Source organism: Macaca mulatta, chromosome 1, assembly GCF_049350105.2.
Source record: "Macaca mulatta isolate MMU2019108-1 chromosome 1, T2T-MMU8v2.0, whole genome shotgun sequence".
NCBI lineage: Eukaryota > Metazoa > Chordata > Mammalia > Primates > Cercopithecidae > Macaca > Macaca mulatta.
The window spans coordinates 179,294,353-179,317,298 of NC_133406.1; the positions used below are offsets into that span (position 1 = coordinate 179,294,353).

Consider the following 22,946-nt stretch of genomic DNA (forward strand, 5'->3'; position numbering starts at 1 on the left):
ATGATGGGAGATTTAATCATTTTCTCTAATATATGCTAGTGCAGTGGAGTGTCCATGATCAATGCACTATTGTTACCAGTCGCTGCCTTTTTACTGGCACTGATAATGGGGTTTCCTCTGTGTCTCAGCTAGAAGTCTAAGTTGGTAGACTTCCTCCACTCTTACAATTGATAAATGACTGTTGGCAGTCAAATTAGGACCAGCAGAGTTGGGAATCCAAGTGAACCTAATATGTGATATTTAAAATTACAATGACTAACGTAAGTTTGCAAAATTCAACTATGCTGCCAGTAGTTGTGACACTGGCCCCTAGTTCTGAATGTCCTAGGTTGCTGACTGACCAGATGTTGACTGAAACATTCTTTGACAGATGCCTTTAAACAATTTTTTAAAACTATGTTTCTTAATAATTGTGATAGGAACAGAGAACATGTTATTAAAGTACTTAATAACATGTTGAGATGGGAGTTTTGTTCTTGTTGCCCAGACTGGAGTGCAATGGCACAATCCTGATTCACTGCAACCTCTGCCTCCTGGGTTCAAGTGATTCTCCTGCCTCAGCCTTCCTAGTAGCTGGGATTACATGAGGGCGCCACCATGGCCAGCTAATTTTTGTGTTTTTAGCAGAGATGGGGTTTCACCATGTTGGCCAGGCAGGTCTCACACTCCTGACCTCAAGTGATCTGCCCACCTCGGCCTCCCAAAGTGCTGGGATTACAGGCATGAGCTACTGTGCCTGGCTTGCCTGGCTTAAAGTACTTAATTTTGACCTTCAAAAATGAGAACAGCTTACTCTTTGTGGAGAAATGTATCTCTAAAAGTATTTATAAAAATACAACTAAGTTTACTACTTAACAAATTTGACTTCAAAACTTTAACTGAACTGTTTTGAAACTTCCAGCATTTTGGTGGATGTAACTGTGTCTGTTAATTGTTTTACAATCCCAGTATAATTGAAGGCATTTGGAATTTTGAATGTTTTTCTACAGGAGAAAATGTAAGTAGCCTCTTATGCATATATTTAAAACACAGTACTGAACTTCAGTGAAAAGTATTATAATTTCATGTTTTTTCACAATAAAAAAATTTGCTTTACTTTTCAGGTCTGCCAAAACTTACTGATATGTCGGTACTTAATGCAGATGTGGTCTCCAATCTGCATGTGGTGCAACGCAGTCATCCATGCAGCCCACTGGACCCCTGGTATAAATCGTTAACTTTGGGGACAAATATAACCTGAGAAAGGTTCACAGAACAGTCACCGAGCTGTCTTTCAACTTAGGAAGAAGACTTAAATTTATATATACTAACAATCAAAAGACTAAGAGACAAGTCTCACTTTCAAGTGAGACATGAACATTTCTCAGTCTGATGCCATCTAAATCCAGTTTAACTGCCACCTTTTAAGAAAACTGTCCCTTATTCTCTAGGCAGATTTAACAGCTCTCTTCTTTTACTCCTGTGACACTTAACCCTGTCTGCTTTCAACTACCCTCAGCTGGGTAAGCCTGGCTGCCCCAATAATCCCAATGATGGTATTTCACGTGATTAGAGAATATTAACTTTCACAAAGGACTTTCGACTTCATTACCTCATCTGTCATAACTTTGTGACAGAGACGGAGCAGAAGGAAAAGTTCCCACCTTACAGGTAGTGACTGACACGAGGAAATTCGGAGGTTTGCCCTTGGAGACAGGGACTTGCTGGAGTCCTCTCTGTATCTAATCTAGTATACTGCATACTGTCAGCACTTAATAAGGATTCAACAACTTGGCTTGACTTTAATGATAATGATTAGATGACCAGTCATTCCTTTTCATGCAGCAGGCCCTAAACTGGAGGAATATGAGACAGAGAAAGAGACAAGAGAATTGTTTTTCTTATAGTGAGGTATCTAGAGTCACCCAGAATCCAATCTTCTCTAATCTGTTTGAAAATAGGCTAGAATTCTACCTATCTAGACTTGTTTTAAAGAAAACCTACTGTAACAGAGACAGAAAGTTGAGGAGCATGACATTTAAAGTTAAGGTGGCTTCCAGAGAAGTACTGAGTGGGGAGAACCCACCTAAAGGACAAAAAAGCAGCCTAAATCAGTGCTTTGCAAACCGTAACACACATAAGCATCACCAGGAGATCTTGTTAAAATTCTGTTGGTCTAGGCGGGGCCTGAGATTCTGTTTTTCTGTTTGTTTCTCTTTTCTTTTGGGACAGGGTCTCACTCTATTGCTCAGGCTGGAGTGCAATGGCACAATCATAGCTCACTGTAACCTGGAGTTCCTGGGCTCAAGCAAGGCTCCTGCCTCAGCCTCCCAAGTAGCTAGGACGACAGGCACATGCCACTATGCGTTGCTAATTTTAAAAATGTTTTTGCAGAGACGGGGTCCTGCTGTGTTACTTAGGCTGATCTCAAGCTCCTGGCCTCAAGCAATCCTCCCACCTTGGGCCCTCAAAGTGCTGGGATTATGGTGTAAGCCACCACGCCTGGCCAGGGTTCTCTATTTTTAGTAAACCCCAGGTGATGCCATGTTGCAGGTCCTCAGACCACACTTTAATAGCAAGGGTCTGAAGTGTCTCATATGGGTTCTCCTTACACTTGGATAAGAGAAAATTTGGTATGGAAATCTGAATTTTTCACAGGTAAGTCAGGGAGGTTGTCTATACTACATAAAATGTTCTACAAAGAATTCACTATTGAGATTCTTAATATAGAGCTAATACTAAACAACGAACTTAAAAATAATACAGAATTATTTTTTATTTTATTTTTTAAAAGGTTTGATTCACTTAAAGGAACACACTTTCAGGTGAGGGATACTTGTAATAAAGTCAATGCACTGCTGCTCATCAATGGGGTCCTTGGCTGAGCCTAAGCAATTGTTCTGCTTACGAATTGCTAGTAATTGGATTTGACTGAAAGCCTGCAAATTGAAAAATGTAGTAAACACCAATTCTGAGAGTATTCTTGGTAGCAAATTCTGCTTTCAAGTTTATTGAAAGCACCCCAGATTCTCTGCTTTATCGCTTCATTCATTCAATCAATATTTATTGAATACCTATTATGTGCTAGACACTGTTATGGATGTTAGAGATACAACAATGGAAAAGACAGACTAAGTCCCACTGTTCATGGAGTATATATCCTAGAGATAGAAAACAGACAATAATAGCAGAGAGATGCCCTGGTGTGGTGGGCTCACACCAGTAATCCCAGCACTCTGGGAGGCTGAGGCAGGAGGATCTCTTGAGGCCAGGAGTTTGAGACTAGCCTGGCCAATAGGATGAAACCCCTTCTCTACTAAAAATACAAAAATTAGCCAGGCATGGTGGTGTGCACTTGTAGTCCCACCTGCTCAGGAGGCTGAGGCAAGAGAATCACCTGAACCCGGGAGGTGGAGTTTGCAACGAGCTGAGATCGCGCCACTGCACTCCAGCCTGGGCGACAAGGTGAGACTCTGTCTCAGAAGAAAAAAAAAAAATAGTAGATGCAGATGTAAAGCAAGCAAAATAGGGTTATGAGTTATAGGATGATGGAGGGAGGGTCAGCAGCTATTTTAGATCACTGAGGGCCTGTCTGATGAGCTACTATTTGAACAAAGACCTAACTGCTGAGGGTTATTTGATTATTTGATTTTATAAATGAAAATGATAGTTTACTTTGTTAAAAGTTAATACTCTTTGCTTATATATTGTGTCCTATGTATATTTAATAACCTATATTTCTTCTCTTGATTAACTTGTATGACAAGGCTTTGGGATAAGGAAAATCGATTATTTTTCAGGTCTCTCTGATGAGTTATTTATTGTTTCTTATTTATATATATATATATATATATATATATATATTTTTTTTTTTTTTGACAGAGTTTCACTCTTGTTACCCAGGCTGGAGTGCAATGGCACGATCTCAGCTCACCGCAACCTCCACCTCCTGGGTTCAAGCAGTTCTCCCACCTCAGCCTCCCAAGTAGCTGAGATTACAGGCATGCAGCACCACACCCGGCTAATTTTGTATTTTTGGTAGAGATGGGGTTTCTCCATGTTGATCAGGCTGGTCTCAAACTCCCAACCTCAGGTGAACCGTCCACCTTGGCTTCCCAAAGTGCTGGGATTACAGGCGTGAGCCATCATGCCCGGTCTTATAGTTTTAACTGAAGTACCAGTCCAGGACATGAGACCCTAAAATGCTGCTCTAATTGTTTATGGTAAAAGAGGTTATTGAGCATAGAAGATAGACTATGAAGTCAGATTTGGCTTCACATATGGATTTTGGATCCACAGATTTACTATCTGTGTGGGCTTGGGCAAGTCATGTGACCTTTTATGAGTCTCAGTTTTTATCTCTATAGAGGTAGGATCATTATATCTTGCATATTTTAAAGGAGGTTAATTTTTTAAAAACCTGGTATATAGTAGGTACTCAATCATCACTAGAATTTTTCCACACATTTGAAAGCAACATGCAGAGTCTGACCCAATGTGGGCGCTGTCTATTGGTTTCCTTCCTGTTTATCTGCATTATCAATTTCTCGGTAATTCTTCATTTGTACAGATAAACAAGAGTTGATGGTATGCGCATTTGTGCTTGATAGAATTTCATAGGACTCGTTTCATCAATTCACGATTTGCTTTAAAGTTTCGTATCTAACCCAGGTTTGAGATAACTGGGAAGTGAAACTAAGTACGAGGGACAAATGCAGCATTGTTAGAGAAGCAAAAGTCATTCTGAAGTTGTCTGATGTTTTTAAACTAACATCATCTTTAATCTCCTATGCCCTTCTTCCCAGATAATAAGAGCTGTGCACTAAAAGTGCTGAGATAAACTAATGGGGAACTGGATACTACAAAAGACATTTGAAAGGGCCCATGTAATTTACTGCATGTCTGGTTTGTTTTACTTTCCATAATCTTCCTGTTGCTCTAGGAAATTTGTCTCTTCTGGCAACCTTTGGCCCTCTTTTGGCCAGGGAGTCCTGAAAAAGCATCTGAAGGCAGGTAAATGGATACCAAAGCGTTCTGAGTGAGGAGCAGGTACAGGCCTTGCTTCACATCTGAGGAATATACACAGTATCCTTAGTACTTGTGTGAGAGAATTATCCCAAATGTAGGAAACCAAGAAACTGCCCGTACATTCAGATATACATAACTCCCAACATATTTCTGAAAGTAATTTACATGTGGACCACTAAAAGCCTCCTACTCAATTAACTGTACCCCTGGGGAAAAGCTATGCAGGCCTGCGTAAGTGTGGGAACAACATAAAGGTGTCCTCTGTGCCAAAAAGGGGATTGGGCTTTATGGAAAATCCCCAAAAAGGACCATCTGGCAGCATAAATTATCCATTTTAAATGGCTGGTGTGAGTTAATGACACCAAAGTCACCATGAACATGTGCAACATCCTTCAGTTGAGTTTTAATGTCCCCTCAGGCCTTGTTGCAATTATGACTTTCTGCGCTGAGTATGGCCAAATGTACATTTATCCACTGTCCTCTATCACTCCCTCTAAACATATACCATGAAACTGCATTTTTCTGTAATGAAACGGGGATAGAGAACGGAGAGTCAGTCCAGGAATATAATTGTGAGGGATTCTCTAAGAATATATATATGTACACACACACACACACACACACACACACACACACACACACACACACCCCTCTTACCAAAAAGGATTCAGCCATTAAACTTTAGTTGTTTAATGACTACAAAGGATTCAGGTATTCAAATGTTAAAATTTATGATCGTTTGAATCATAATGTACAGATAGGAATAGGAATTGCTCTGAATAAGAGTCGCTAGGTCAAAATACTCTATAATAATCAATCAACCTCTACAGCCCCCAATGTACACAGAGGAAGTAAATGTAAGGACCTAGAGCTCAGCCTTATGATGGGGGAGCTCTGAGTACCTCAACCTAATAAAGCAGCTTCAATATGCGCAAAAATGCATCTACACGATAATCAAGCACAAATGTACCAAACCTGTATGTTTAATTCTGATTTTCACTGAAGCAGGTAAATTGGCTAGGGCTCTAATTAGCCTTTGAAAAAGGGTTCAAAGAAGTTTTACATCTTTTAATTTTTTAATAGCACATACACTTTTCATCGGCACCATACAGAGGTCACGCTGACGATGCAGGTAGTGGCAGTGAGAGTCAGCACTTTCCTGCTCATTTAGGACTGGGACTATTTCTTAGGCACTTCAGGCGAACTGATGTGAACACAAATGCGGAGAAAAGATGATGTGTGACCTTCATAGAAGAACCACCACACCTTGAGTGCTGTGGTTGGTACTAATTGGAAACAGAAGGCACGGAAGACTAACACCACCATCTCCGTGCTTCCCGTATCACCGTATAATGATCTGCTTATGTGTTCGTTTCCCACCTCTGATTGTGAATTCCTTGAGAGCAGGGGCCATAACCTTCCCATCTATCCTTGAGTTCCCAGAACCTGGAATAGTGCTTCATATAGAGAAAGTCCCCAGTGAAGACTATCCAATGAGTGAATGAATGAGAGACTACGCAGAAGCAAAGCAACGAGACGTTTCTGCATTTTAATAGCAGGGGCAAGATAAAAGACACAGCCAATGGGCCTGAGGTGTTTTTGTTTTGTGTTTAATTATGATACAGTAAAATTAACTTGAGCAGGGAGGTATGTACTTCTGTGAATGTTAATGCTTGTCTAGATTACTGTCACCACCACAATCAGGATGCAGAATGGTTCTATCGCCCCAGCGTTTTCCCTGTGCTACACCTTCAGAGTCACATCCCCTGAGCATTGTCTTTTGAAAAAAATATTCAGGGAGGAGACAAGGGAGCTAAGATTTGTAGATGAAGAGGTTGGTTCAGAAATTTTCTTGGTGTTCGTCTGTACTTGCAGGGAATTACTCTGAAGCAAAGGCTGGGAAGGATGGCCAGAGAACAATTTTTTCATGCTTACTTTATGATAGGCAGTAGCTATGCTAGGAAATAGCTATTAGTACTGTCAGATTATAAAAAGGGAGACACAGGCTCAGAGAGGCTAGGTAACTTGCCCACAATCACACAGTCAGCAGGAGTTGAAGCCAGGTTGACACTCCAGCTGTCTGATTTCAAGGCACATACTCTATCCTTTATACCCATATTCAGGAAGTCATTGGAGAAGATTCCCTCTAACCCACATGTTAGACATCGGTAAGGGTTTCAAAAAGTTTTTGCGATCAGATTTATTCATATTACTCCCAAGACTCCAGAGCCAAGATTCGACTACCCCAGGAGATTAGACCAGCAGTCATCATTTGTTTAGTTTAGTACAGATGAGAATAAAGAGAGTTGTTCCATTTAAACAGAAAAACAATCATGATGATATCCAATAATAGGAAAAATACTGCAAAGTGTCCTTATCATATAGAAATCTGAGTCTAAACTGTAGGGCAAGGAACCCATTCTTCTTTCGAATGTTACCAATCCTGCTGAAAAAGTTGGCAGATTTTTATTAGGATGAAAAGATAATTTTTAAAACTAAACCAAAAGAGAGTATAAACACAAAAACAATTGGGAGGCCTAGGTGGGTGAATCACAAGGTCAGGAGTTCGAGACCAGCCTGGCCAACATGGTGAAAACCCATCTCTATTAAAAATACAAAAATCGACCAGCTTGGCCTACATGGTGAAACCCCATCTCTAATAAAAATACAAAAAATTAGCCGGGTGTGGTGGCGGGTGCCTGTAATCCCAGCTACTTGGGAGGCTGAGGCAGGAGAATTGCTTGAACCAGGGAGAAGGAGGTTGCAGTGAGCCAAGATCATGCCACTGCACTCCAGCCCGGGTGACAGGGAGAGACTCCGTCTCAAAAAAAAAAAAAAAAAAAACCAAAGCAAACCAAAAAAACCCAAAAGCAGATCAAATGCTGAATTGTGGTGTAGGAGAAAATATGTAAGAGTAGAAAATCATACACCATCTCACCAGTCTTGCATTTCAGTTGAATTACTACCGCTTTGCACAGCCATCCTTTTATGAATGTGGCAACTGGATTACAATACAAACAAGTGTTCATCCTGAAAAACTGAACTACCTTGAGCTTGCTTTCTTCACTTTTATGCATGGCATGGGAACCCACTCGTATTTTCAGTTTCGCAGTGTTAGCCACATGCCCGTGCCCCCACTCTGCTTACCTGGCTCCACTTCATGCCATCCACTCGACTGGCTGCCACTTCCTGGGGAGCGCCCTTGGCCTGTATAAAATGGCTCCTCACCAGGACTGTCCATTTCATCCTCCACAGACTTGAGGCGCTTTGTGGAGCTGAAATAACAAATGGGTGCATGTTTAAAAGCAATTGAAACCACCTTTCTCTTGGACACTGCACCTCTGGTTGAAAGAAAGCCAAGGGAGGAAGCAACTGGGCGACTTAGCATAGTTCTAGGACTCCTTTTAAACTTCTGTTCAGTCTGGTGAGTCACTGGATGTAGAACGAAGTCTTGGGTCTGTGTTGTTCCAAGTGTCTGAGTTTGATTTTTTATTGTCAATCAAGTTGCCGCTGCTGCCACATCTTGTTCCCGTTTCCTTTGAGGAATGACTGGCTGGCTCTAGCTTCTGTCTCCACCTGGAAGTGTTGGGAGTAAAGCCACATATTTCCTATCTCTGCAGGTGGTGGCTGGGGCCTGGCCATCGGCAATGAACCTGGGCATCAATTTAATCCCCGCTGGAACCCCAGAAAGGGTAAGAAGCAGGGCTCATGATCCTTCAAGAAAAGCTTGGATTGGGCTGGGCATGGTGGCTCAAGCCTGTAATCTCAGGACTTTAGGAGGCCGAGGCAGGCTGATCACACTTGAGGCCAGGAGTTTGAGATCATCCTGGCCAACATGGTGAAATACTATCTCTACTAAAAATGCAAAAATTAGCCAGGCGTGGTGGCAGGCACCTGTAATCCCAGCTACTTGGGAGATTGAGGCAGGAGAAGCGCTTGAATCCAGAGGTGGAGGTTACCGTGAGCTGAGATCGCGCCACTGCACTCAAGCCTGGGGAACAGAGTAAGACTCTGTCTCAAAAAAAAAAAAAAAAAAAAAAGCAAAAAAAGAAAAGAAAAGAAAAAGAAAAGTTTGGATTGCTTTTTTTTTTTTCTTTTGCCACATTTTCCCATCTTCCACTTGGGAGTTGTTCATTCAAAAAAACATTTACTGCACAGCTAGTCCAGGTCCTGCTCTAAAAGCTAGAAATAAATCAGTGAACAAACAAATAAAAAGGAAGGAAGAAGGCGTGCATTGTCCCCTGAGAACAAGAGACATAAAAAAAGAGTGGCCCAATGACTTTTATGTGCTTTCTCTATACAGAGATTATCAAAACAAAGTTTTATTCCATCAGGGTAGGGATTTTCGGTTTTTGGAGAGGTATGGTCAAGAAACTTCCAGAATATATCTCATTTTTTCCAGTTGAGGGACTGAATATTCTCCCCAGTTTGAGGCTTCAGGAGTGAAAACGTAATGAAATACTGCCTGTTGCTATGCTTGCTGTAGTTGTTTTAATTGAATGCTACAAAATCAGGAAGTTTGCAGGGGTGATAAAACTGTCTAATCTACCCATATTAGGATGAGTAGATTTCATACCTAGTGGGAACGCTTGTTGGGAAATTTCTTCTTCATGTTTCAGGGGACAGAATTTTTTGTATGTTTCATTCATGAAATACCTACTGTGCGCATCCTACATGCCAGGTGCTGTGCAAAGTGCTGAGATACAGAGATGAGTCAGACATGGAGACAGGCAAACAAAACTGTGCCAAAGAGAAATATAGGAGTTATGATGGAACCACACACAGGGTACAGTGGGTCACACAATGGAGAAAGTGATGAGTCAGGGGTTCGGGAAAGGCTTCCTGGAGGAAATGGCTCCTGAGCTATCTTCAAGAGTGTCAAGGAGACAGGGAAGAATGAAGGAAAGGGCAGAGGCAGGGCTGCTATTCAGCTGATGTACCACTCAGACAGCCATTTGGTATTAAAAATATTATCAATGGGCAAACTGTCATTGTCTCAAAGTCCATACATTTCTTCCAACCTTGCCTCTCCTTCTTTGTCCCAGACACCCTCACAGTCCGAAATCTAAAGGGTTAACGTCTTGCAGATCAGGAGGAGCATTCCAGGACCTAGCCAAAGACAGCCCTGCAAGCAGGGCAGTGTCTGTTCTAATTGGCATGCTCCTGTCACACAGGTTATCAGAGATGTCGAACATAACCCCCAGAAGGGAGGAGCCTATCAGGAAGAAGACACATCGTGAGTGAAGTGTGATATGTTCGGAGAACTGCCAGCTGTGTAGGATGGCTGAGGTGGGGAAGAAGGGACACAGCGAGTGAGAAGGGTGGAGGTTACAGAAGATACTGCATGTCTGGACTTTCTCCTATAAGCAATGTAGACTCCCCAAAATAGTCTAAACAGGGAATGACAGGGGAGTTATATTTTAGAAAAGTGACTTTGGTAACTGCGCAGATGATAGATTTAGAAAGGCAAAGGGGAAAACAGGAAAATAGAGCCTAGGGCAGGGAGACAGTTAAGCTATTGCAGCAATCTGAATGAAAGAATGAATGTGGAGGGCCAATTTATGGCAAGAAATTCTAATTATTAATGTTGGCATTCCAGTATTCTTAGCCATTAAGTTCTATTCTCATTAAAGCCAGACCACAGGAAAGCAACATAACTGTGCCATGCTAGCTTAGTACTCAAAGGAAATGCCTTTAATAGCTTATTTAATGTTCTTTGCTTGGCTTTCCTTGAAAGTTCAATGAAAAATAGCCACTGAAGAACTCTTCTATATTTTATGTAAAACTACATCTAACGGGAGTCCTTTATAAGAGGATATACACAGAGAATTCCTTACAAAACATAACCAGAAAAATATGGTCTCTTTGAACAAATTTATCTTGTTTCCTTTTATTAGAAATGCAAACTATATAACCCTCTTTGCCTTGGCAACCAGGAAGCTCAGGGTTAAACTTGAGGCATAACTCTTGGTTCAGGTTCCTGCTATAACAATTTTTTCCACATGGTTTCTGGCCTCTTTCTACATGTAACATTACCTGTTGTTTTAAAATTGAAAGCCACTTGAAATCATCTTGGAAATAGAAAGAATACATGTTAGAAAAAAATAAACATTTCTCTGAAGTACTCTGGCAAATAAAACGAGAAGCCTATATGTTCTGATGGGGCTGTAAGATCTTTAGGGAAAATTACTATATGCTTTTTAATCTCTAGTGCCTACCACAGTGTCTAGCTAACAGAAGATACTAAAAATCTGCTGAATTAGGCTATTGACTTAGAAACAGCCATACGAATACATGTGACATGGATTCATCCAAGTATCATAATTCAATTAGATCTAGCCCCAAAGGTCAACTCCATTGTCCATCATTCTCCCATTGTTGATACTTTTCTGAGTCTTTAAAGGTTTTGATTTCCTTGGCATTTTCTAACAAAATGCAAATATCCCAAGCCAGTATTATTGAAAGATTCTATAGTTATCAGCTGATGTCTTAGTTTGAAAGCAAGGACTTTCAGAAGTTGACAAAAGCTGGACATGGTGGCTCACACCTGTAATTCCAACACTTTGGGAGGCCAAGGCAGGAGGATCACTTGAGGCCACGAGTTCAGTGACCACCTTGGGCAACATAGTGACACCTTGTCTTTATGAAAAAAAAAAATGTATTTAAAATCAGCCATGTGTGGTGGCAGATGCCTACAGTCCCAGCTACTTCAAAGGCTGAGGCAGGAGAATTGCTTGAGTTCAGGACTTCGAGGCTGCAGTGAGTTATGATCACTGCACTCACCCTGGGTAATAGAAAGAGACTGTCTCTATTGGAGAAAAAAAAGATAAACATCTGGAGGGTGTAGGTACAGCATGGAAAACAGGAAAAGATCAGGAATGAAGCAAGTTAGGAAGCACAGGTGGAGGCTTCCGAGACAAGTTTACTCTGACTTCACAAACTTTTGACAGCTGGTTTATCTTGATAAAGTTTTTTGGAATAAAAAATGTATTTTATCCCAATTTTTACACTGTTCTTTCTATGATTTTGAAGATGTTTACCCTGAAGGGGTACAGAACTTACAGTGAGTACCATTGCATCACATCTATCTACCTACCTATCTATCTATTGAAATGAATCAGTCATTGATTTTGTTTTCTTGCTCTTTCTAACACACTCATTCTATTTTCCCAGAAACACTTGAGGGAAGCAGGAAAGAATCTGTAAGATCTACACAAAAAGTGAGGATGAATATTTTCCTAAGGAGTGATGCACTATCTCTTCTTGTGTGTGGAATTTTTTCTCGTATTTCTAGCAATTATATCTAAAAAATAGGTAAAAGTATTACCTTAATTCCAAATATCTTAATTCCTACTGTGTGTAAGGCCTAGAAGTCTTACTTAGCATTCCTAAGACTGCGAAATGCCTTAACTTTCCTGAGTGTTCATAGGACCCTGAACTGAAAATTCCCACTTACTTCTCAGTCTCTACCAGTAGATTGTAAAGCCCCTCTTATTTGACTTGACACCCAGGGTGCCAAGGACGGTATCTTACTAATAGTGTTCGCTGCTGAATGGGAAGCGTTAGACGCTGTCACTCAAGGGACTCACCGTCCAGATGCGGAGGCTGCACACGTGCAGGCCTCAAAAATGGTAAGAACAACTCAAGACGGCAAACGCTAAGTGCCAGGGAGGAGTAGAGATGCTAGAAACTCCTTTTTTAGGACCTCATATTCTATTGTTCCTCACGAAAAGAGTCAGTCCTATTCTCAAGAGGATTCTGAGTGAAAAGAGCACATTTTTAAAGTTCCAACAGACCTGAGTGTGAATGGAGACTCCTCTATTCACCAGGACTGTGACTTTGGGCAAGTGACTTAACTTCTCTGAGCTTTGTGTTGCTCCACTGTTTAAATGGCGACACTGTGTATATTGTAAAATTACTGTGAAGAATAAATCAGAACAGGCATACAACTCACCTAATATGGTGCCTGCCACAGAGAAAATGATCCATTAATATTGGCACAGCAGGAAGATATACTGATTGGTGAACATTTCTATATGTGAATCTGAGATATTCTTCTGGGCACACTTTCTAACCTGTACATCGTTAATTCTGCTGAATCTATGTATTTAAAGAATTTAAAAAATCATCCTAGGAAGAGCCTAATGAGAGTAAAACAAACATATTACCAGGTTATTAACTACTGATGCAGGCTATAATTAGCTCCTTATCAGGGTTAGTTATTTACAGAATATGAGAACGATACTGGCCTTTTAAATGACATTCATAATGAGCTTTCCTCTCAGAGAGTCACAAAAGATAATAAAACATAGCTGGAGAATTGTGTGAAAACGTAAAAAGCGGGGAACACTGTTTGGGAGGTGTATGGTACATGTACAGCACACACATGAAAAACAAACAGCCCATAAACTTTTAAATTAATCACTGCCTACAAGCATTTGCAAAGCTTTTTCATGTTGACTGAGTGCAGTTACACACAATGTCTCTTCCATCAGCAAACATTCGAAATCCTCAAAATGTATTAACACCCGAATGTATTCACAATCTCTTTCTTCTATTATAAATAGACTTTGGATGTGTGACTTTTTTGTCCCCTTGAGGAGCTGATACTACAGAGAACTAAAGGGAACATTTAAACAACATGAACGACGACGGTAGGATTTGGTAGTTATACTAAGGGAATACCTGTTTCTTTAACTGTCTTCAAGGTATTAGTGATGACTAAGTTGATTTTTTTTGAAAGTAGTGATGTTTAAAATATATAAAGGCAAGGTAAGAACGAGTGTGCACCAAGGAAAATTTCGACAATTTGGGCATTGTTTTAAATCATAAGACTCAGGTACTTGCTTTAGGAGGAATATGCCTTTGTCAGACATTTTTCCGCAAAGTGTACAAACATTAAAGATCGTTCTGCACCATTCTATTCTTTGTTGTCACAGTCCAGTGCTAAAGCCAATTTGTAAAAGAATACTGTGGGTTTAATGCCTAATCCCTTTCCCTCTGGTACAGGTTATCTAGAGACAACACAATCTTGCAAAAATGTTTCATTTTGATTTTGGCTTTGTGACTTTAAGGACAGCAAGAACCCCAGAAACGTTATCAGGTTACACTACTCTAGCTTTACTGTTTTTAAGGTCTCTCAATACAATGGCATCTGTAGTCTGGCCCCATCCTCACTTGAGGTCATGCAAGTGACTGCTTCCATTTGTATAATCTCACACCAGGATATCAAATGGGTTTCATCTTTTAGGGCAACTCCAGTAAACTGGATATTGAGAGCTCTGGGGTCTCAGTGGGAAAAGAGCTGGCACTGAGCTGTAATGTCTGCTGTGGGCATGACACTGGGACTGTCACCAGTGTTCACTTCCTGCCAAACAAGCCAAAACATATGCCCTTTGCTGCAGTCCAGCCTTGTCCTTCATTTCCTGAGAACATGTTATGTTCATCATCCATCCTTCCTCCATGCCTCTGCTCATTTTTCACCCCACCCAGAATTCCATTCCTTTTCCTTTTGATCTCACCAACCCTAACCAACATTTAGAGCTGGAACCATGGTATTCTTTTTGGATAAAGCTCTCTTTAACTATTTTTAGCCTGTGTCACACAATTTAGCTCAGTTTTTTACTGTGTTTGTGTATGTGTGTGTGTGTGTACGTGTGTGTGTGTATTTAACCTTACTACATGCATATTTGCTTTATCTCCCCAATGAGACTGACAGTCTGTTGGGGCTGAACCCACTACTTTGGTATCTTCTATCACTAAAGGCGCATTGCTAAATGCATAGCGGGCCCAGAGTTAAAATCAAGGTGTGCAACCATGTAGCATAACTTCTTTAAGAGCTGCCAATCAAATTACCTCGTAGAGGATGTGCTGGGTAAAGACCTCCTCATTGCTCCTGGACTCATGCTGTAGTATGAAGAACTTTCCAAATCTGAGAGAGAAAAATTTGGGCCAGTTCCTGCAGCTATTGGTGCTAGAATTAAGAAAACAAACAAAAACCAGTTAAATTCTGTGCATATAAAATCAATGACAGCATACTTCAGTGTTGCATTTAGCACATTTTTTTTTTGCATTTATATGGTAAGCTAATCGAAAATAATCAGTAATAAACTGACTCCAAAGGAATACTAACTAAAAATAGTCTATACGGGAAAGGCATATTTTTTCTAATATATTTTTCATCTTTTTATGTAATAGTAAATTGTCACCGAGGTTGCAACATTCTTGGATGCTTTTAACAAAAATACTTCCTCCACATTTTGGTCTTAAACTTTTCTGGAATGAACAGCCAAAACACTCCTTAGGCTTGTCTAACTTTATCTGATCCTGATAGCTTCTACTCATCTGTATTTTGGAATTCTGTTTTGAACTTCGGTGAGAACAAAGTCATCTTTCTAAGCTGCCCATTCTCAGTTTCTTCTAATATGAAATGTGTGGTTTCTCTTTACTCTGAATCACCTCTCCATCTTGCATACATCTTAACTGAATATTTGCCCAACCTTGTAATTTAAGGCAGGCCCATAGTTTTTATGAATAAAGTTTTACTGGAGCAGAGTCATGGTCTTTCATTTCTACATTGTCTATGGCTGCTGCCCCACTACACCATCAGAGACAAGTAGCTGCAACAGAGACCATATGGCCCACAAAGCCTAACATATTTATTAGCTGACCTTTTATAAAAGAATTTTCTGATCTTTGATTTAATTTTGATTATTTGTGATTTTCAGAAATGACTCTTGTGTGAGACTGATTCCTTGTATTTTCTATCTTTCAGCCTGGATACCTTTTTGACAGTAGATTAATAAATGTTTTCCAATGGACAAATAACAAGTACCAATTTTATCAAACAACTCCGTAAAATTAGTGGTGTAAATTATTAGTGCAAATAATCTTTCTGAAAGATTACGTAAAAGCAGGAAAAACAGATACTACATGGAGGCACTGGTTTGAGAGCTAAGCCCACATAATTTGATACTGGAATAAATAAATTACAGGTTAGTATCCATCAGAAGAAATAATAAGGGTCATCATGAACCAGAGACATTTATTCATCCAATGGATGCTTACTGAGAGCCTGCGACTGCCAAGAACTATGCTGAGTGAGGAAGGCACTCAGATGAAAGACATGGTCCCTACCCCTAAACGGAAAGGAAAGTCTGACAGATTAATTTTTTAAAAGTCTGAGAAGTCATTTGATAGGACTACAGGCGCTCAACTTACAATGAGGCTATGCCCTGATAAACTCATCGTAAGTTAAAAATATCATCAGTTGACAATGCAGTTAATACTCCTATTTTATAACGAAGTGTTGAATATCTCATGTAACTGATTGAATATTGTACTGAACGTGAAAAACAGAGTAACTGTATGGCTACTTGAAGTATGATTTCTACTGAACGCACGTCACTTTCCCACCATCGTCAAGCTGAAAATTTTAAGTGGAATCATTGTAAATGGGGGACCATCTGCATTCCTAAATTGAAGTGGCTGCAAAGAAGGGGGTTATTTAACACAACCTGGGGATAAGAAGTTCAAGGAATGGCCTCAGAAAATGTGAAGCCTGGAAACAATGTTAAAAGGACAAGGAGGAATTATGCAACTGAAAGGGATGGAGGACTTCTAGGCAGAGGAAACAGCATCAAGGTAAGACAGCAGAAACTGTTTACTGGATTTCTGAGAGCTTGGTATGACGACATAGTGTAGAATACACGGGAAAGAAGAAGGATGGTTAAGGTCAGATTATGAAGGATCTGGTAGGTTTTTCTTTCTTTTTTTTTAAGAGACAAGAGCTCACTTTGTCACACAGGCTAAGTGCAGATGCAGAGGTGTGATCAAAACTTACTGTAGCCTTCAGCTCCTGAGCTCAAGCAATCTTCCTGCCTCAGCCTCCCAAATAGCTGGGACCACAGGTGTGCTACATCACACCCAACTAATTTTTAAAAAGTTTCTTTGGTAGAGATGGGGTCTTACCATACTGCCCAGACTGATATTGAACTTCTAGTCTAAAGCAATCCTCCTGCCTTTGCCTCCCAAAGCACTGGTATTACAAGCATGAGCCAACATGTGCCCGGTGGGATCTGGCAGGTTTCTTTAAAGAACATAAATTTGAATTCAGCAGATTGCCAAGTTTATAAGCTATTAAAACATTTACCTTACCCCACTATAACTGGAGATTATATTGTCAGCATCTAATATAGTCCCTGACACCAGGAGGCAGTCAGTAAACACTAGTCAATGCAACGGGTTGCTGCATTGAGTTATATTCAATAGTGAAAGAAGAACCAGCAAAGTACGGGAATGCTATCATCAAATTTGCATTTATCACCTAGAAAGATCCGTCTGTCATGAGGGTAGGCATGGAGAGGAAAGGGTGGGGGGCGCTTGAAGAATATAATCGGCAAACCAGAGAGTCCACTGGGACATTTGTGCAAGGTATAGTGGGGATGGGGTCTAAACTCAAAGGATGGAAAGGAGGAGCCTGATATAAGTTATTCAGGAGTACTGACTGGCTGGGCACATGTGTGGTGGCCCACACCTGTAATCACAGCACTTTGGGAAGCTGAGGTGGGAGGATTGCTTAAGACCGAAAGTTCCAGACCAGCCTGAGCAACATAGTAAGACTGTGTCTCCACACACACAAAATTATTTTTAATTAAATTAGCTAGGTATAGTGACACGTGCCTGTAGTCCCAGCTACTTAGGAGGCTGAGGCGGGAGGATCACTTGAGCCCAGGAGTTTGAGGCTGCAATTAACTATGATCATGCCACGACAACTCCAGCCTGGGCAATGGAGTGAGACCCCATCTCGAATAAAAATCTTGGAAAACAAATAAATAAAAAGAAGACATGCTGACTTCTTGACTGTTGTAATACTGGGAACAGGGGAGTTTGGGATAACTCCCAGGATCAGCACTTGAGAAACCAGGTGAATTGAGGTGCCATAATGGAACTATGGAATCAAGAGACGGTATGAGGGAATATAAGAATTTCTAAGAAAAAATAGTTATTTGATTAATAGCAATGAATAAACCCTAATCACAACTGTCAGTATATAAAAACAGTCACTGCTGAAAAAATCGAAGACTGAAATTCACATCTACTTTCTGAAATTCAAACACATCTCTCAGTAACAGGCTCTAAGGGAGGAAGAGCCTTTCGTTTAAAAAAAATGGTGAGGCTTGACAATAAGTGTAAACAGGGTTCTAATTAATAATGCTGACCGTCATCCCCTAATTTGCTTTTTATATTAAATTTACTTGCATAATTTCCCCTTTAATTTTGTGATATTTTCAGTATGAAATAGGCCGTGGAGGAGAGGCGAGGGAGATTACTCAAAGATGAGCCTAGATCACTCACCCTCACTCCCAGCAGGCTGACATACGGTAGGTACTTAATGCTTTGTGCCTTCCTGGAGATTAGAGAGCCACGCCTCTCATTAGCTGAAGAAGAGTTATCAGGCTAATCAGTGTCATAGGTCTGGATTTAGATGTTTTTCACAAATATCAAAAGGGAGATGAGGCCTCAACTGGGTGGAGAAGTCGTTTCATTCCTGAGCATGGCGGACACTGTCTGGCCCTCACTCCCTTGCTTTTGGAAGGAGAGGAACACAGAGCAAAGTGTGAATGTGAGGGACTGGATCAGACAGAGAGAAGAAGAGGCCTCCTAGCTCATGGTGAACATCCAGATGCACTTATATTTAATACTTTATCTATCCTAGAAAAACGTCTTTTGTCTTATCTTTTTTAAACGTCAAGAGAGCCAGAATAGGGGAAGAAAAAAAAAGCCTGTGTAAACATGGTGTGCCCACCTTCCAGATATTAAAAAATAATTAAGTCCACATAAATGGGCTTAGCTTGGCCATATATATACTTCCTGTGAACCACTTAAGTATACTGTAATTGTAATGTGGCAAATGGCACCAGGTGGCCTGGCACTTCCCAAAAGTGTCTATCTGACTTCTGATGAGCAACTTGAGAGCTTGGCAAACTGGTTATGCGTGTCTTAAAACATCACTAAGTTTCTGAAATGAGAATGGGTTTCATAACCTGAGTTAAATAATCCTAGTAATTCACAGACCCAAACTCTGCCTTCTTCAAGAGTCTTATCAAGGAACATCCCCCTGCGACTGCCTGTAGGTATGAATCACATGGACAGCTGGCTTATCAGGTTGGATTCTGACTCAGTGACACTGTCACAGCCAAAGAGAAAGCTTCGCACCTGAGGGGAGCAGTCCCTGTCAAAGTATCCCTGCAATGGGTTGGGTATTCTCAGTATCTCTAATCTGGAGAACAGAAAGAGCTTTAGACAGGTCATGAAGAACTCAAGAGGTGGGCTTTAGGCAGGCCTTTTGGAGCACCCATCATGCCACGTTTTGATAAGCACTTTATTTACTGTACTTAATTTCATTCTCAAACTTAAAAATGCATTTTCTAGATGAGGAGAATGAAGGCTTGGAGTGAGATTAAATAACTTGTCCTCGGTTACAGAAAGACAAAAAGAGAGAGTCAGGGTTAAAATGTAAGGACGCTGACCTCAAAACCTGGGCTTTTCTTACTGCACCACACTGACTCCCACATATAGTATTTGCCTTAAACTTGAAATAATAAAAAGGTACACAGTGTCTCTGTCCCCAAAAGGTTTACAACCTAAGTGGTATACTAAAATAATACCTTAATATCTAATGCAATGCCGAACATGCTAAATTTCATAGGAAAAGTGTTATGAATGTGCTAGGAAAGTTCAAAGGAGTCATAGATCCCATTGGCTTGTGAGATCAGAAAAAGGTTTGATTCCAGGAAGAGTGGGCACTTAAACTGAGCCTTTAAGGATGGTTCAGATTTAAAGAGGCACAGGAGACAGGAAAGGCTTTCTTGGCAAAGGACAAAGTATGTGCATAAGTTTGGAGATAAGAAGTAAAGTGGGCTGCGCGTGGTGGCTCACACCTGTAATCCCAGCACTTTGGGAGGCCGAGGCGGGTGGATCACAAGGTCAGGAGATTGAGACCGTGCTGGCTAACACGGTGAAACTCCGTCTCTACTAAAAATACAAAAAATAAGCCGGGCATGGTAGTGGGCACCTGTAGTCCCAGCTACCTGGGAGGCTGAGGCAGGAGAATGGTGTGAACCCGGGAGGTGGGGCTTGCAGTGAACCAAGATCGCACCACTGCACTCCAGCCTGGGAGACAGAGCAAGACTCCGTCTCAAAAAAAAAAACCAACAAAAAACAAAAACAAAAAAATTAGTAAAGTGAGTGATCTGTGGGATCCAGGACAGTTTCTGAATAGGGAAGTAATAAGATCACTGCAGACCTGGGAACATTCATAAGGCAACTGATATGGTTTGGCTCTGTGTCCCCACCCAAATCTCTCTTTGAATTGTAATTTCCACATGTCAAGGGTGGGACCAGGTGGAGATAATTGAATCATGGGGGCAATTTCCCCCACGCTGTTCTCGTGACAGTGAGTGAGTTCCCACGAGATCTCATGGTTCTGTAAGGGGCTTCCCCCTTTACTCGGGACCCATTCTCTCCTGCTGCCCTGTGAAGAGGTGCCTTCTGCCATGATTATAAGTTTCCTGAGACCTTCCCAGCCATGTAGAACTGTGAGTCAATTAAACCTCTTTTGTTTACAAATTACCCAGTCTCGGGTACTTCTTCATAGCAGCAGGAGAACAGACTAACACAGAAACCATATTCAGAATGCTTGGAAGGGGGCTAAGATTCTGGAGGTAGGGAAATCAGAAGATTGATTCAAGTGTCCCAGCAGGAGGGAATGGAGGCCAAGACTCTGCTGTTGGGAAAGAAAATATAATTTTTACAATGGATATTTGACAACTCCTCCAGGAGAGCAAACAGGTCTAAAAGACCTGTTCCAAACTGTGCACTTGAAAGGGCATAAATAAATGATCATATTCTTCTAACAAATATAAAACATCAATAAGATATATGTAACGCAGTATACTTTTTAACTAATAATGGCATTAAGTCCTTCTTTTGAAAAATTAAGAAACTAATACAAGTTGTGGAGGGTTAAATGATTTGTCCAATGTCACATAAATTCTGGCCTACCCAGGTTATCACATTGGGTTTCTGAAGTTAAAGACTAACTGCCTTCTGGTGTGCTACAGAAATGATGCAGCCACTGCCAATCAAATGTGGAGACGTTAGGGCAGGACTGGACCAAGCACAGCACTGCCTCTCTGTTCCATTTATCGTGAAATCCAGTTTTGCTCCATTTGTAATTGACTCTAGGCTTTATCATTCTTTGTCTCATATGTAACATTTTCTCCCTATCTAGGTTGAGATGCATTTTGAAGGTTATAAAGAGATATCATGGGGCATAAAAAACGCTAGTCTAGGATGGGGAGAGATTGTCTAGATTCCCAGTCCTGCCAATAACCACCTGTTTACTTGTTTAAGTTGCTGAAACTCTTTGGGCCCCGTAATTCTAATAATAATTATGGCAAAAACGAACTGCCACCACCACCACTAACCACTGCTGCCACCATCACCATCACGATTTATTAGGCATCATTTATGAACCAGAAGTTGGGCTAAGGGTTTTAAGCACATCATCCCATTTACTCCTCACCACAAGTCCCCAATTTTTGGCACTAGGGACCGGTTTCATAGAAAACAATGTTGCCAGGGATCAGAGTAGGGGGGTGATTTCGGAGTGAAACTGTTCCCCCTCAGATCATCAGGCATTAGACTCTCATAAGGAGCCTGCAGCCTAGATCCTTCGCATGTGCAGTTCACAATAGGATTTGCATTCCTATGAGAATCTAACACTACCACTGATCTGACAGGAGGCGGAGCTCAGGGAGTAGTGCTCACTCACCGGCCGCTCCCCTCCTGCTGTGCAGTCCGGTTTCTAACAGGCCACTGACTGGTACTAATCTGCAGCCTGAGCGCTGGGGAATCCCGATCCTCACCATACCACCAGGAAGGAACTGAGGCACAAAGAGGTTGAATAACTCTCCCAGGTCATGAACTCAGAGGTAATACACATGACCTTTAATCCTACAGATCCTAGAGCTCCCTTTGACCACAGTTTTGTGTACACAGTTGATCATCAATAAATATGCTTTGAATTAAGGAGAGTGAATAATTACCCTCCCTATTTGCCCCCTCTAAACTTTAAACAATACCAAATGAAACTCAGAATTCTATAAATACATATACATCGTGTGGAGGGGCTCCCCAATTTTCTTAAGTAGTATTGTAATGAATGAATCTGAAGTATTTTGCTCTATCGAGGAGTTTTTCTCAAAAGGTTAACTTTTGGAAATTGTCTCTTCAGATATTATTTCCAAGTCATTCATCCTCTACCCCCGCCTCTTTCCTGTCATAAGGAGAATGTAGTCTTTGTGTCATTTCTTAATAAATGGTTTGCTATTAAGGAATCATTATAATAATGTAGGCTACTGGAAGAAAGGGGTTATTTTAGTAGCCAACCCTCTTAATGACCTGCTCTTCTGTACACATTAGTAGTTGGATAAGGTTGTGGTTATTGAACTTCTGCCATCCACCAGAGACAAGCTGCTCAGGCTTGCATTGTTGGAAAGAGAGGATGATGGAAAAAATTTCTATACAAATTTTTGAGCTACTCTGCCTGAGAGAGTACAGTGTGCTAAGTTTCCAACTTGTTCAACAGAAGCCAGCAGGGAGCATTAACGAAATGACTAGTTTGTCCAACCTACGGTTAATAGTACATATCCTCGGAGAGGCTGTATTCAGTGGAATTCAACAATATTTATGGGGCACTTTTAGTGAGCCAGGCATCATTTCAGATGCTTGAGAAACATCAGTGGACAAGATACAAAAAACCCCTGCCCTTGTGGGGCTTACATTTCAGAGACTGACCATTATTGTCCCTTCTTCAAATCTGTATGGCCACTGAGGAATATGAAAGAACGGCAACAACTCAATTTCCAACTTAT

At 40.9% G+C, this 22,946-nt stretch overlaps 1 protein-coding gene and 1 long non-coding RNA gene across 14 annotated transcripts in view; both read right to left on the reverse strand.

Annotated features, from left to right (window-relative positions):
• NFIA (nuclear factor I A) overlaps positions 1-22,946 on the reverse strand; it is a 597,699-nt gene that overhangs the window by 98,546 nt on the left and 476,207 nt on the right. For all 13 annotated transcript variants that reach the window (XM_001084362.5, XM_015140952.3, XM_015140938.3 and 10 more), the window contains 2 exons: positions 14,863-14,980; positions 8,155-8,282 (listed from right to left, as the gene is read on the reverse strand). In XM_001084362.5, the coding sequence (XP_001084362.2) occupies positions 8,155-8,282; positions 14,863-14,980 (246 nt within the window). The remainder of the gene's footprint in view (positions 1-8,154; positions 8,283-14,862; positions 14,981-22,946) is intronic.
• Positions 15,191-19,398, reverse strand: LOC144333123 (uncharacterized). The gene is made up of 2 exons (XR_013401514.1): positions 17,705-19,398; positions 15,191-16,904 (listed from the first exon to the last, which is right to left on the reverse strand). It is a non-coding gene; the product is annotated as an uncharacterized LOC144333123 (long non-coding RNA).